The 16115-nt window shown below is 38.2% G+C and overlaps 2 protein-coding genes across 2 annotated transcripts; both read left to right on the top strand.

Moving 5' to 3' along the window:
* Positions 1 to 6819: 6819 nt before the first annotated feature.
* Positions 6820 to 7642, top strand: LOC130717914 (protein GLUTAMINE DUMPER 2-like). The gene has a single exon (XM_057568314.1). The coding sequence runs from the start codon at positions 6912 to 6914 to the stop codon at positions 7458 to 7460; it is 549 nt and encodes a 182-aa protein (XP_057424297.1). The 5' UTR covers positions 6820 to 6911; the 3' UTR covers positions 7461 to 7642.
* Positions 7643 to 12658: 5016 nt separating this feature from the next.
* On the top strand, positions 12659 to 14187 carry LOC130717912 (zinc finger protein CONSTANS-LIKE 4-like). Its single transcript, XM_057568313.1, has 2 exons — positions 12659 to 13404; positions 13494 to 14187. The coding sequence occupies exons 1-2, from the start codon at positions 12754 to 12756 to the stop codon at positions 13815 to 13817; spliced, it is 975 nt and encodes a 324-aa protein (XP_057424296.1). The 5' UTR covers positions 12659 to 12753; the 3' UTR covers positions 13818 to 14187.
* Positions 14188 to 16115: the final 1928 nt, after the last annotated feature.

The following is a 16115-nucleotide window of genomic DNA, read 5'->3' on the forward strand; positions in this document are numbered from 1 at the left end:
CCCTTTCGAACGCACCTTTAACTTGCGTGATGATCGCAGTTTGAACCTTATTTTCCGAGTGCGAAACAGACGCACACTGAGGGTGCGATTGTGACGCACTTTAAGAGTGCGTTTAAAACGCACCGGCCATTGACCATGAGTCAACAACCGGTAAAACTCATTAAATGAGTCATTAAGTGCGTCGGTACAACCTAGGTCATCGCAACTCTATAAAAAGGGCTTCCCAATCCTTCATTTTTCACACAACACCTCTCTTCTTCCTCTCCTCCTCTTCTATGCTTTTCTTATGTCTTCTTTTTAATGTTATTCTTTTGGTTTAGGGGGTTTTGAGTGGTTGGGGTTATGTGGATGTTATCCCCAACATTAGCAACTTTGAGTACTTTGAAAGTGAAATTTCAAATTCAGAGTGCCAAAGTTGCTAATGTAGGGGTGACCATCCTTGCTTATGTGCTTGTTCAAAGTACTCAAAGTTGCTAAATAGAATAGGTCCACGCTCTCGTGGAAAAGGTCCTCCTCCGGTGTGGTATTGTGATGGAAACATCAAGGCTCACCCAGGCTCAGGTGGCTGCACTGGATCTATCCGGGATGCCGAGGAGGAGAAGACAAGGAAGGGGACCTCAGAAGCCAAGAAAGAGGACCTGAAGAAGAAGAAGACTCCCTCCTGATTGTATCCCATAAGGGGGGTCATTGTACTTGTATATGTCAAGTACTAGGGTTAGGACTTAGGGTCTAGGGGTCATTGTACTTGTATGTTCGAAAATTTTGTAATTTATCATCAAAAAATTATGAATAAAGTACTTATTTGTTTCACCATGTTTCTGTTTCTGTTTCATATCTAGTTCTGGTTTCGAGTTACAAATCGCACTCTCAAGGTGCGTCTTCGACGCTACTCCAAGGAGCGTCTGCGTCGCACCATGTAGAAGCGTCTAACACGCACCCTGGGAGTGCGATTAATTCAAAACTTGTGTCGTGTACAGGGACCCTGGCATGGAACATTGTTTGGGTGTTACATGTCGCACTCTCATGGTGCGTCTTAGACGCATCTTAAGGATGCGATTGAGACGCACCCTGAGTGTGCGATGAGAACAGTAAATGTTACATGTTACCAAAACAGAACAATTGGAGACTAAATTAAGGGAAAATTAATCACATCACAACATAACTTGTCTTTAAAACACAACCTACGTGAAAAGTAATTTGTCTTCAATACAGTCATCCTTTAATTAATCCTAAAACACTAGACCTAACTAGTCTTCGAGGTAGATGCTTTTCCTTTTCCTTTCTTCTTTCTGTCAGGGCTACCACCACCATGCAACTCCATTGCCACTGCCACTGTCATCATCATCACTTCCATACTCCAAGTGTTGCATTATGATATCCCGCATACGCTGGTTTGCCTCGAGGATCCGCTGAGGGGTCTCACTGGGGTCAACTGTGATATCACTCAACTCCCGTAATTGTTCGAGAACATCCTACAAGCAACAATGAAACAGAATCATAAATTGTAACATAAACAAAATCAAACTAGTCATTAAATTATTGATCCTTACCACAAGAGTTACTGCCACATGACCTCTTGTTTCAGGAGGGACCACAAAGCGGTGTGAGATTGTCTTGTACCACTCAAAGTAGCGAGGCGTTGTCGTTGGAGTGTCAATATGTTGAGCAGCCACGCAATGAGCCATGTTCTCAAACCTCTCATCAATATCCTCAACAGGGGGAATGTTTGCCAGTGGTAAATTGGGTTGATCCTGGAGCATATGGAACTGCCTCAACACACGCTCTAGCAGATATGGCCGGATGATGCCTGAATGCCGAATCCACCCACTGTAAAAACACTCCTGCTGAAAGGGCCAATCCACTTTATGCCCGTCATATGGAGTTCATATAACATTGTTATCCCTAAGGTCATCTAGGATTAGCCTCTTCGCATGCAGGTCCACAGTCCCCCTCTTGGAGACCCATTTGCAAGCTCGCGGGTCTTCTCACTGTATTTCCTGTTCAGGTTTCTATCAAACAATGAAGCAGGGAAAGGCTCAAATATCCATGCCTGTAATCAAATAATCATACATCAAGATGAGATACCTTAAATTACGTTAATTACAATTTAACTAAAATAAGAGTTGTAGAATCATACCTGAAACAGATTAAGTATCCTCCAAGACTAGTGGTACTGACCTTGGTGGCGTCCTTCAGCTGGTCATAAAGGAAAACCAATGCCATAGCGCCCCATGCATACTCCCCAACCTTTTCCAAATTCACGAACATCCCCAAATATGCAACATCCACCTTGTTGTTTGTCTTCCCACAGAAGATCGTCATGCCCACCAAACGCAGCAAGAAGGCTCTAGCAGCTTTCTTGGTCTTCCCTTCCTTAGCCATGTCCTCAGCCACCTTCAACAACCATGTATAACGAGCATAAGGTCCTAAGGACTTCCGGATCTCCTCTTCAGCATCTGCTTGTGTAACACCAAGCTGTTTATGCAATGCACTGGCTGCATCCTCACGAGTCAGGACTGGGAGAGTGAAGAATTTTCCCTTCACAGGAATGTGTAGCAAAGAACTAACATCATCCAGTGTGAAGGTCATCTCCCCAAATGGCATATGGAAATAGGATGTCTCCGGCTGCCATCTCTCCACAAATGATGTTAGCATGGTCTTGTCAACGGAGGAAAGGTTGCATGTCAACAAAGGCAATAGACCAGCAGCCTCAACCCTTCCCTTTACATAAGTCGAAAAGCATTTTTTTCACATCGTTATGCTTCTTCTTATCATTCCCAAGCATAGCATTTCCATGGTGGTAGGTTTTCAAGACACCTCTATCAAGCACTTCAGCAGGTTTCTTGTAATGCTTCCACACCTCCAGTGATATATGTTGCTTGAAGCTCTTCAGCAAGGTATTGTCATAAGGCCCCCCAGGAAAGAATATATCATCATCATTATCTTCCTCACCTTGATCTGCTTGTGTATGTCCGCCATCCTCTTCATCCTCCTCTTCCTCCTCCTCTTCCTCCTCTTCCTCCTCCTCCTCCTCAGTAGAACCCTCCTCCTCTTCTTCACCAGAACTCTCCTCCTCTCCTTGACCAGAACCCTATTATGCATCAACCATATCATCATCTTTAGGTTCAAGCTCCTGTACTTCTTCAGGTTCAGGCTCAGGTTCCTGTACTGCACTGGCAGCAGTCGTTGCACTACTTGCACGCCTTTTACGAGTTGCCTCGTCACGCCTTTTACGTGCTTCTTCTTTCTTTCGTAGGGAAGCGGCTTCACGAGCCTTACGTACCGATGCCGTGGGGGGAATTCTCCCTTCGTTGGCCGGTGGCACACTCAAATTCTTTGTTCTTGCCATATTTGAACCAACATTGGAAACATAAGACTCAAAACAGAACAAAAACATAGCATTGAAGCTTTGACAGATAAGGGTCTATGACGCACTCTCAGGGTGCGTCTGTGTCGCTCCTTAAGGGTGCGTATCAAGCGCACCCTTAAGGTGCGTGCATTCTGAACACGCACGTTCAAGATGCGACACAGACGCGTCTACAAGGTGCGATCAAAACCATAACATAATGGGTCGGGTCGCGTAACGAACCTGGGTTCCGGGAAGAATGTTTGGGCTGTTGGCAGCAGAAGGTGGCGATGGGGGTGGCGGCGACTCCACACGGTTGCGGTGTAGCTGGCGATGGCGGCGGCCGGCGGAGGCAGTGGAGGATATGCGTGAGAGAGGGAGGGAGATTTTGAAAGAGAGAAATGTGTTTGGGGGAGGGGTTGGGGGGGGGGGGTTCAGAAGTTTGAAAAAGTGGGAGAAGTGGGAGGGGGGAGTTAGTGGGGAAAGTGAGAAGTTTTTTTTTTAACAGGGGCATTTTGGACAATTCGCCAATTTTGAGGGGTCTGAATAGGGGTCGGGGGGATCTGAATAACAATTCTCTATTGCAATTTAGGTTTTATATATGATGCGTATAATTGTGGTGGATTTGAGATGAAGAATGAGAGTTTAATCTGGATTTAGGTTTTGGGATCAAGATGAACTAGTTTTCTGAGTTTTAGATATTCCTTTTCTCTTAATATTTGTCGTGTGAAAATTCCTAGATTTTATTTACAATTGCCGACTCATGTGATATATAAATCTTGATTATTTTGTCAACTCATTTTAAATATCATATCTTAGCCTTAGCCTTAATGTATCTCTGCTCTTATTTGAGTGTATATTACCAAAAAGAAAAATTGTCAACACCATCTCCCAAAAAAATTATATATGGGTGAATTGGGTTCTCTTTTGTAAATGCACGAGGTGCATGTAGTTTGTTATAGAACTTAGGGGTATCGATCCACATCTAGGATAGGGAATACCAACCTTTTCTACTACAAGTTAAATCCATGCTTAAACAAGACTATGTGCCAATATGCTGAAAAGACCTCAAATCCTTAATGAATTAAAGAAAGATTATGTTCTTCACGAATTAGGACACATACAGGACATTCTCTCACAGTAAATTTATCAACTAAAACCTTTCAAGTATTACAGAACGTTGACATTAGTTCTGCCAGTTGTTTATTTGGTCCAATCAGAAAAACGAAAAGAATTTTAAGAAAGGTTAAGTTCGCTATGCCGAATTGCGGATGATGAAAGCTCGCACTATTATTAGTCGAAGAATTTAGACGCAGTTTGTTTAAGGTTTGTAATTAAAAATAACATTTTTATTACAGAAAGGAACTTCTAAGAATGTTACATCTTCGGAACTTTTTTTCATAAATATCACAAAGCACAACTTTACAAGGGTACTCGAACCTAATATACATAACTTCAAAACCCATTGTGTTACACAACCACACCCATTTACATAACCTTACATATACATAATCTCCTTGTACAAAATTTTGTTGGGGCAAGAAATGCTTAAAAGTACATAACATTTAGCTATATGTGAGTACATTTTAAGCGGAAGTCTCAATATTTGCATCGTTGTTGGACGGGCTCTCCACCAACATGACACGCCGTAACCACATTAATGCCACGAAGACTTTTGGCACAAGAAGTTGTCACAATGGTCAAACCAACCAACAACTCGGATATTACTGTTGGGTCAAATGAGATGTTTAAAACTACAGGGATCCCCACGCCAGGCTAAAGAGCAAACCATAATTGTAGATTGTACATTTTATCTTTCACCCCAAATCTTAAGAAATTAAATGTATGAGTCATTTTACATATAAACTGTTCAACACTCTCATTTTCTTCCAATTTCTGCGCTCACTAGTTGATGTTTGTGGTTACTTTCATTGCATAAAAACGTCCAGTCATGTAGCTAAGTGCGCATTCACTGTGTGGCCTTAGCGTTGGGACCCAGGAACCTTGGTGGCTCTCCCTAAATAAATAAGATTTCTTTATTGCCTTATTTTTATTTCAAATGCCTAAATATTGCATCAGCCCACGAAATGCATGTATTCCTTCATAGGTGTATTGTTGGTAAAGAATGCATGTGGCCATGACCTCACTTATGCTTGCATTATAAGATAAAAAAGAATAATGATAGTACTTACTAACTATAGCATATTTATTTTATAGATAAAGTTTTGTTCACACACATCATTAAGTATAAATGATGTCATCCGCAAGAATGATTAATTTAACATTTTCAAACTATTTCATTTGTAAATCTAGAGTGAAGACATCCTCAACTGCTAAGACGTGTACCAATAGCTAGGGATGGCACCAGCGTGAGGCGGGGCGGGGAGTGTCTTCCCGCTCCCGCCCCCACATCTTTCTTCTGTCTCCGTCCTCATCCCCATTCCCCGCATCGGAGTTAATTTTCACCTCATTCCCACTCCCCATGGGTCCCCACAGAAATCCCTAACATGTCATTAAAAATTTAAATAAGTATGTAAAATACCCAAGTTTAAGCAATAAATTTAAAGACTACAAGTGATAATGTAATTAGTATGTAACTATATCAAATTCAATATAAATATATGATCCAGTTTAAATAAAATTCATCACACAATGTGTAAAGTCTACATAATGAACAATATGAACCGTAAATTACAACATTCAAACTCATAATCTAAAGCCCAACACCAAAAGTATTCTCTCGAGCATTCTACTCATCTAAAAAGTAAAGTTTGTATCGTAAGTAATTCAATATTTATAAGTGTATTATTGTATTTTAACTTATATATACGGGGCGGGAACTCCGCAGGGCGGGGAGAGTGATCCCCATCCTCGTCCCCAAATTCTTATCAGGGGGATTTTCATCCTCGTCCCCATCTCCATGGGGAAAAATTCCTCAAGGTCGGGACCCCAAACAGAGCAGTCCCCACGGGGATCCCCATTTCCAGGTGGAAATTGTCATCCTACCCTTAGCCTTATGAAATTGGGTAATAGAAGAAACACAAGAAAAATAATTTTTTCACCAATCAAACTCACTTTTACCTTTAGAGAGAAAGAAATGAAGGAAAAAGAGAAAAGTAGTCAGTGTAATATATGACATATGATGTAATAAAAAGTGAGAAAAAGCGAGAAAAATGTAGTTGTGAGTGTGTATATATATGGATAAAACTTAGGTCAAGTTCCTTACTTCAATTCCATCGAGTTTATGTGTAATTTTTCAAATTTTGACACCATTTATTTTTAGAATTAGTTGCACATGTGTCATCACATGATTGGTGAACTTGATGAAATGGATTTAAGAAACTTGATGTAAGTTTCTCCCTATATAATATATATATCATTTAATGGTATATGAATCATCAATCTAGCTCAACGAAAAACTGCATGAAACAACATATAGAGCTGAATGTGGGAACAATAAGAAAAATGCACGGGTGATGTGGGAATATCATAGCTAACTTATACTAAAAGCTAAGAACCCACTTTCTTCCTCTGTCTTCTCAATTGTCTGTTAATCTTTCTCTTGATGGATGCTTGCCACTATAAATACCCTTCTTCTCCTGCATCTTCGCCAAGCTCACACCCTCCATCTTCTTCTTCTTCTTTTCCTTCAACCACACGTCCACACCTACACATTTTCATTCTCACCCACCACAAGTCCCAGGTGAAAAAAAAAAAAAACAGAGAAAGCAAAATGAGGAGCATTTCAACCTCAAAGCCAATCACTGCTTCTCACTCCCCATGGCACGGGCCAGTCCCCTACCTCTTCGGAATACTCGCAGCCATGATGGGTCTCATAGCCTTCGCGCTCTTAATGCTTGCTTGCTCCTACTGGGAACAATCAGAGAATCAAGACAGGTCCAACATAGACAACAAGGAGCGTGACCATGAAAACATAGAGCCTGTGAAGGTGTACGAGGAGAAAATCCTGGTCATCATGGCAGGGGATGAGAAACCAACGTTTTTGGCCACCCCTGTTTACCACAAAAGAACAATAGACGACCATGTTCTTGTTCCAGCTTCAGCCACTGCCATGACACAAGAAAATGAACGTTCACAGCATGATGGGAGGTGATTTGTGCCACTACCTTTTAGGTTTGTAAGGTTAATGTGGTAGTGGATGGCTAGATGACTAGATTTAAGAAACAGGGGAGTGATGGGTTGAAACTTATTTTTTTCATCATTCACTCTGCTTTCTTCTTTTTTGTCAATTTTTTGTCCTCTTGGGTTGTCTCAATTTTGATAAAAGGACACTCATTTTATTTCATCCATTTTTTTCTATTATATTATCCATGATTTATCTTAGGAATAATTGTTTGTTTACATATTAATTTCACTTTCACCCCACTAAGATATCAAGATAAAAGAGGTAAATAAGTAATATGATAGATGATATAATAAAAAATGTAAAAAGATAGGAAAAAAGGTCAAAATAGTATTAAGAGAAAGTGGAATGTAAATGAATCAATTGAATTTTTATACTTTTTTTTTGTTCATTCGGAAAACTGAATTTTTATACTAGTATCTAGTAAGTGAAATGTGAAACTAGGATGTGAATTAATTAATTTTATGGTTGTCGGCATTAATTGTTATATGTGTTTAAAGAATTCATTAAGTGTCCCTGAATGATAATTCAAGTGGTAAGAGCTGCAGACATATAGATTAGAGAGGGGAAGATCCAAAATCAATTCTTTAAAGGAGAATATAAATGTTTTCTGATTACCAAAATAAAAAGAATCCAGTGAGTACAAAGTATCAACAAAAGTGACACTTATATAAACTATTTTGAGCATATTTTAACATAAGTTTTTTCAACTTTAATTTATGAATAATAATTTATGAGTTGATATGTTGTATTATGCGTGAATAAACTTATACAAAATATTATGAGTTTATTTATTATTTAATAATAACATTGTATTATATAGGTTTACCGATGCATCCACTCATATACATTAAAATGATACATTATTTAATTCAGCCTACAAGATTGTAACGTATTATGCTACTTAAAATATTTAATTCACCCCTGCAATGGCAGCCACCATCGCAACCATCCTGTTACCGCCACCTCTTCCACTCTATCAAAACCACGCTAATGCTGCTATCGCGGTTACCACCATCACCCTCCACCACTACAACCATCATCACTCTCACCTATCACCTCTACTGCCACCACCACCACCTCTATCGCATAACCATCATCCACATCCACCATCATCACCGTCATTTTCAACCACCGCTACTATCACTATTTGATAATGTTACTCCCTCCGTTTCATAAAGTTTGTTGTTTTGGACCATCTTTCAATATCCCAAAATGTTTGTTGTTTTAGAAAACCAATGTATTTTTTGCTAATTTTTTCCACCTATACCATCATTTAATACATTTTCTCTCACTTATCACCTTTCATATTAACCAGCAACAACTCTTCTCTATTAATTACATTTTTCTCTATCTAAGTATAATTTAATAGTTGGACATCATACCAGTAAAATTAAATAAGGGCAATCTAGTCAAAATATACTATCAATAATTGTTTTTTTACTCTTTGTGCCACAAACTTAAACTACAAACTTTCTTGAACGGAGGGAGTATCAAATAGTTTCAAATGTTAATTACATGATAAAAAGAATTAACCGGTTACAAAAATATGATTAGAGCTACTTTTTAAATATTCACTGGAAACTTTATCAATTAGTAATTTTTAAAAATTGTTTGCGCCAAGTTTTTTCAAAAACTATTTCTGTCTATAACTTTATATATAGATTATTACATCAGAATTAAAACATAATGCATTTTTAATCAAAAGACATATTTCATTTTCAAACTATCTATTATTATTCAATACTTCATTAAACTTAAAATATTATTAATTTAAGCGGTTTCACAAATTATGCAATCTATATGACTAAATGTGAATAATATTAATTTTTTATCTGACTTCACCTGTCAAGCTTAATACTATCATATTTTATACTATCCAATTTTAGACTATTCAACATATTAAATGGTCCAAAGTAATAAGTACATATTAGTAATAAGTGTTTAATTAAAATGTTTACATCTTCAATTTTCGGTCCGGAACTCTACCACTTGAGCTATTTTTTTTGTCAAAGGTGTATAGAATAATTGCCAAACAAGATACAATCTCTTGAGTCATTCTACAATGCACAACAACTTAACAGAAAACCCTAGCAGAGGTCAGGAGAAAAGTTTGCAAAAGTGGCGTCTCACCACTTGAACTACTTGAGGAAGACATGCGGAAGAAACTTGAGAGCATGGACGGATGGACCTACTTACCACACTCGGTTCCTCGCTGTTTGTTATGAATTGTGTTTTGAACGCCATAAGCTAATTTAATAAATTTATAAAAATAAGTTAAAAATAGGTTATAGATTTGAACAACTTATGAAACTAAACAGAAAGCAGAGTTGTGTATAGACATTTTACTGTTTAAGGCGAAAATGTTAAAATGACTTTTTTTACAATAATTTTAAAGATACTTGATATATATATTATATTATTTATCATTTTTATATTAATATTTTAGTTTTTTACGATAGAACTTGGAACGTAAGAAATGAAACAATGAGAGATTTTTTAACAATTTGATATCAACTTTTAATAATTCACTTCAAGGTGGAAACAATGAAAATTTTCTTTTTTTAGAGAAGAAACAATGAGTGAAGAGCAAACTTGTATAATACTATAAATATGGGTTCGGATAACATGGAGCCCGATTTTCGGGCTCCAAAATTAGAGCCCTGTGTTTGACCGGTGATCAACCTTAATTTCATTTTTCAATTTTTTTTCTAAAAATTATTAATTTACATCAAAACTTAATTAATGAATAGATCTCAATTTAATTTAATTAATCAGTTGCTGAAGCTCATTTCATCATCGCACATCCACCGCCTTACCTCCGTCGCGGCGGCTCCGGTGCTCCGACCAATAACAGAAAAAACCTTTCTACTTTCTTTCATTTAGGAAAATAAATCTGGGTTAAAAAAACATACAAATCTAGATCTCACCAACCTCATTCAACTGCCCATTAACTACCCATTCAAGAGTCCATCTCCAGATCTACCTTTTCATTTTACTTTGTTCATCCTCATTCACAACTCAATTTATCTCACTCATGACTCAACCATGGAATTTCTTATTTTTTTAAATCGTAGAATACCCATCAAAAGTCATTCTTCTGGAAGGTTGGATCCCTTTTTGTTCAACCTCCGCCGCTCATAAATCATCAAAAGCCAAATCATTCTTAACCAATAAGTGGCATTTTGATTATGAGCAAACCCAACAAGAGATATTAAAAGCCAAGCATCAGACTTGCTTATTCTGTTGATTACAAGAAGAGGGAGAAGAAAAACATGGAGATCGCTCCCTCTCCACTTAAACCACCACTCCTACCCTCTCTTTCCTCCGCCGCTACCGCCCTCTCTTTCCTCCCCACCATCCCCTCCGGCCGCTCGCTCTCCACCCGGACCACCACCTCATGCCACCACCACGCTCTCCCTTGTTTCAAATCGCGCGCCGCTGCTGCATTTCGGATCTCAAGCCTCAAAAGGTTGAACCTTTCTTCTTCTAAGGCCAAGATCTGTGTTTGAATCTGATAAAGAAGAAGATCTATGTTTGAAACTGATTAAGAAGATGATAAGGTGAATCATGAGAATGAATGAATGAAAATTTCTGAATTTGAGTTGTTAGGGAAGAAGATGAAGAAGATTAAATTTTTATTAACTTAATCGTTTATTATAATTTTATAATTAAATTTTTTTTTAAAAAAAGTGAAGGGTGATAGCAGGTCAAGAACAGGGCTCCAAAATTGGAGCCCGAAAAATAGGGCTCCACCATAGCGGGACCCTATAAATATATAAGTCATAAAAAAAAAAATAATGTTGTTATTTGCTCTAAAAAACTAACGAGTATACCCAAATTAATTTTTCAATTTCGGAAATGGAAAAATAGCGGGTATTTTATTTATTAGTTTTTTTGGAAAATATAAATTTATTAATACAAAACATTACAATTAGTAACTACCAAAGTTGCACTTCTCAGTTCCCACGTTGCAATTAATATAATCTAATTTTTCATTGTTCTATTACCTTTCTCAAATCTAATTAAGTACTTTTGTTTCTATACTATAAATCTAATTAAGCTTGACCTCCATTCTAAAGTCTAAACTGATTAAAAAAAAAACTCCCTCTAATTCTTAATACATTACAATGAGTAAGTGGTAAAGGTTATCGGATCACCACTTCCAACATGGACCAAAACCAAATAGTTTCTTAAATAGTATGAAATGAGTTTTAACTTTGTTATAAGGATAGCTCATTTTCAAACTTAACATATTATCCATGGATCAAAACCTTATTTAACCCTAGAATTTTGTGTCTAAGAGCAACCCCAACGCTGGTTTCTTAACCCAGCTGGAGTTGCTAAGAAATGTTTCTTATTTTGTGGCTGCATTGGAGTTTGCCTACTTGGCAGTTTTGGTTTCTTAGCAACAGTACAAGGAACTCTGCTTTTTGGTTTCTTAGCATTAAAAACTAATATTTTCTCTCACCAAAACCCAACTGATTTCAGTGGGAAAACAACAGAATGAAGATGAAGGCAAGAAGATGATGAAATTGAACATAGCACAGAACACAAAAATGATAATCAAGATGAGGCCGAAGCCGTTTGGGGGTGGTTTAACCGGTTTTTGTTTTAAATATTTAGTAAAATTAAATTTAAATTAAATTCGTATAAATATTAATTAAATTATTTTTAAGTTGAAGGATTGATTTAATATTAAATTTTAAATCTAAATTGGGTGAAAATAAATATTATTAATTTATGTTGTATGGTGTGACACGTGTGAGACCCTTCAAATAGTAATTTAAGAAACCATGGGTTGGAGCAAAATCTGCTTCAGTTCCTTAAGAGTCCTTAAGTCTGATGTAAATAGTGTAGAATAGTGTCAAATAGTGTGTTAAGAAACCAAATAAGGAATTGTGTGTTGGAGTTGCTCTAAACTCTTGTTAAAGTTTATCAATCCAAATTAGAGGTTCCTTCCTAATAATTGTGCTCTGCTTTATGCTTCTATATCCTTTCCAGCGTTTTCAACTTTTTATGCTTAAAGTCTCCTTCTCTGAATTCTCTCTGCAGACTGTAGTAAAGTGTTTTGGCTAAGGCTCAACCACGTGTCATTCCTCAATTGGCCACTCCCTAGATCGCCCCTACCCCACCACACACATTCACACTTAACCACACAAACCCACAGCCTCTTCCATCCATCAACAACCTTCACCAAAAACCAAACGCCAACAGTAACATTCATTCACCCTCTCACCCACCCCCAAGCTTTCTTCTTACAATGGCCATCACAACCACGACTAAGATGTGCGATTCTTGCAAATCCTCACCTGCCACCCTGTTCTGCCGCGCTGACTCAGCCTTCCTCTGCTTCCCCTGCGACTCCACCATCCACGCCGCCAACAAGCTCGCCTCCCGCCACCCTCGCGTCCCTCTCTGCGAGGTCTGCGAGCAAGCCCCCGCCTCCGTCACCTGCAAGGCTGACGCCGCTTCCCTCTGCGTCTCCTGTGACCACGACATCCACTCCGCCAACCCCCTCGCCCGCCGCCACGAACGCGTCCCCATCGCGCCGTTCCACCACCACAACCACAACACCACCTACCTCTCCGACGCCGATGCTGCTGACGTCACCACCGATGAAGCTGAAGCCGCTTCCTGGCTACTTCCTACCCCTTCCAACCCCAAAGGCCCCGATCTCAACTCCTCTCACTACTCCTACTCCGAAATCGACACCGTCGAGCTCGATTTCACCAAAATTGACTCGCCAGAGCATAACAGCGCCGCCACCGCCGACGGAGTCGTTCCGGTGCAATCACAGAGCAAGATCACTACAATCGAGCACCACTACGACAACGACGCTAACAACCAAATCGATTTCCCTACCTCTAAGCCTTTCGCTCACAACTACAACGCTAAATCGCACTACCACGCTGTAAGATTAACTAAGAACAGGAAGATCATGTTCATGGTTCAACGTACCTCTTTGATTTGAAATCTGAACGAGTTTTTTTGTGTTTTCAGGTGTCGTCGCCGTCGATGGAGGTTGGTGTTGTGCCGGACGGGAACGCGATGTCGGAGATTTCGTACTGTTGCTATGGAACGCCGGCGCCGGCGGTGGAGGCGGTGCAATTCTCGGCGGCGGATAGGGAAGCTAGGGTTTTGAGGTACAGAGAGAAGAGGAAGAATCGAAGGTTCGAGAAGACCATTCGCTACGCTTCGAGGAAAGCTTATGCGGAAACTAGGCCCAGGATCAAAGGAAGGTTCGCGAAACGCTCCGATGTGAATGTGAATCTTCTCACGGAGGAGGACCCTTTCTCTGGATACGGCGTCGTTCCCACATGCTGAATGAAAGCGGTTGTGTACGTTTATATGTCTGGAGTTCGATCCTCGCCCATGAGAATGAAAGTCGTCGGTCATTTACTGTGAGCATCCGCGTGCGGTGAGGGAATTAGTCATTGCGTTTGACGTGAATGACACTCAAAAAAAAAAAAATAGTTGTAGCCTATATAGGGTTCATATATACTATTAACCCTTGAATGACTGATTTATCTTACAATGTAGTGTATGTTTTTCTGTGTAACCTTTTGAGGTTTTTCCCCAGTTTTTGAATATCACCTGCTGTATATATTTTTTGTTGGGAGTGGAGGCAGAAGCTATGTAGTGTGTGTTTCTTGAGTGATAGTGAATGCAAATAATCAGTGAATTTTGGTGCTCATGACTTGCAGCTTTACTCTATTGCGTTTGGGTTTGAATCCAACTTTTTTGCTTTTGTTGAGTCTTGATCTTTGTAGAATTGTTAGATTGGCAAGATGTGTTATCGTTGTTGTTTGTCCAAAGAGAAGCATTGAGTGTAGGGAAGGAGAAGCACTTTGCTTCGTAATTCTAAAGAGGTTGATTGGCTTTTGGATTAGTGTATCTTAATCTGTAATACCATTGGTGCATCAACGTGCATGGTGTGTGATTAAATTAGTATTATGCAATAGAAGGTCATATTTAAATGATAAAAAAAGTGGGTACTTGGGTGCCCATAAATTCAAACGAGGGTAGGCTACAAGAGTGAGTTGTACCAATAATATATAAACACTTAATGTGATAAGTGCTCACTAGATCATTTTTTAGACTATTTACGTTATGACCCTAGATCAATTTTAGCTTACTAAATATGTTCTCATCCTTTTTAATAATTATGTATTTTAAACTTTACCACTGTTAATATTACTTCCATCAAATTTGTATTATGGGCTATATGAGTTTGTCTACCCCAATTCAAAATGAAGAATCTCTCTGATTTCCACCCTTCAGTTGCTACCACCACAAAATGTCTTTTTTTCACCCTTTTTTTTGCATAAGAATATGTTCTGCAACTGCATGATGAGTGTTTTCATCAATACTCCAAAGCCTCTAGAAATTTTTGTTTTACCATATATAATTCTCTCACAAGAACAAAAATAGCTAGCTTGTCCCAGTATAACGGATTTGGGATTGGGGCTCGTGACACCATGACGCCAACGCCAATTTGTGATAAACATGATAAAAAAAATCATCTTTTCATTATAAACCGAATCACAATCAGTCTTATTATATGAATACACCACATGAATTTATTTCAGCCACAAATTTTTCGGGAATTGTTTTTTTGCAGAAAACTAAAACACAGATCAATAACCATCAATTTTCAGATTCTATTGCAAATCACTGAATCGAGATATAAACAAGAATGGAATCGGTTTCCAAAATCTGTGCGATAGAGATTGGGAAGAAGGGAAGAACCCTAAAACCAGAGGCAAAATGAAAAGAAGGTGAAAAAAAGTTGAAACCGATGAACATATATGAAACAAGGTGAAAAGGTTAATCTCATTCAACATCCAATTTTTTCACCTAACATAAGGACTGAATTCGAAAAATAAAAGGTTCTGAGGTTAGTTTATAATTACAATAAACCTACATGGTTGATCGAGAGTTTCAAGAAGTCCACAATATTATTAATAAATAATCCAAGTGTAATTTTCCTACTGGTACATGTCACTCATGTATTTGACCCAAATTTTTTTTGCTTGTACCAGAGAAAATGCAAAAAAAAGTGCATTAAAAGAATCTCCTTTAAGAATAGAATAATATGGAGTATTGATTCTTTCTTATTCTTTTTCTAATGTCATATCTCTTATTTTCTCTCATACTCTCTTGTATCTCACACGTAAAATTGTGTTAGAAGAGACAACCAAACATTTCACAATAATACGAGATTTGTTAATTATTAAATACACGAATTTAAATGTGTCTTTTGGTAGGGAAAATTTGGAATTTGACACGATAAAACAAGGGGTATGAGTATATTGAAAAGAATAATGTTGGCCGACACCCAAACCCATTATGAAAAAAATGGAGAGAAGTAAAAGATATAATATATGATGTGATAAGAATAAATGAGAGAAAGAAAAAAAGAATGTGAGTGAAAATGAAATAGTACAAAAATGTAAGATGTAAATGAATCAATATTTTTTTGAAAAGTTACACTAACATATCATGGTTCTTGTCTTTGTTAGTAAAGGGAAATAGTTTTGTTCCCACTTCCATTACAGTGGAAATAGAGTGAAGAGAAAAAGAGATAAAATGAAAAGAGAGAAACTAAGAAATGTGTTAAGT

Source organism: Lotus japonicus, chromosome 5, assembly GCF_012489685.1.
Source record: "Lotus japonicus ecotype B-129 chromosome 5, LjGifu_v1.2".
In the NCBI taxonomy this organism is placed as follows: domain Eukaryota; kingdom Viridiplantae; phylum Streptophyta; class Magnoliopsida; order Fabales; family Fabaceae; genus Lotus; species Lotus japonicus.

Excerpts from the sequence above, each read along its gene's own strand:
- LOC130717914 (XM_057568314.1), top strand. The coding sequence starts at position 6,912 with ATGGATGCTTGCCACTATAAATACCCTTCTTCTCCTGCATCTTCGCCA.
- LOC130717912 (XM_057568313.1), top strand. The coding sequence starts at position 12,754 with ATGGCCATCACAACCACGACTAAGATGTGCGATTCTTGCAAATCCTCA. Across the intron at positions 13,405-13,493 it reads CTAAATCGCACTACCACGCT|GTGTCGTCGCCGTCGATGGA; the intron begins GTAAGATTAACT and ends TTGTGTTTTCAG.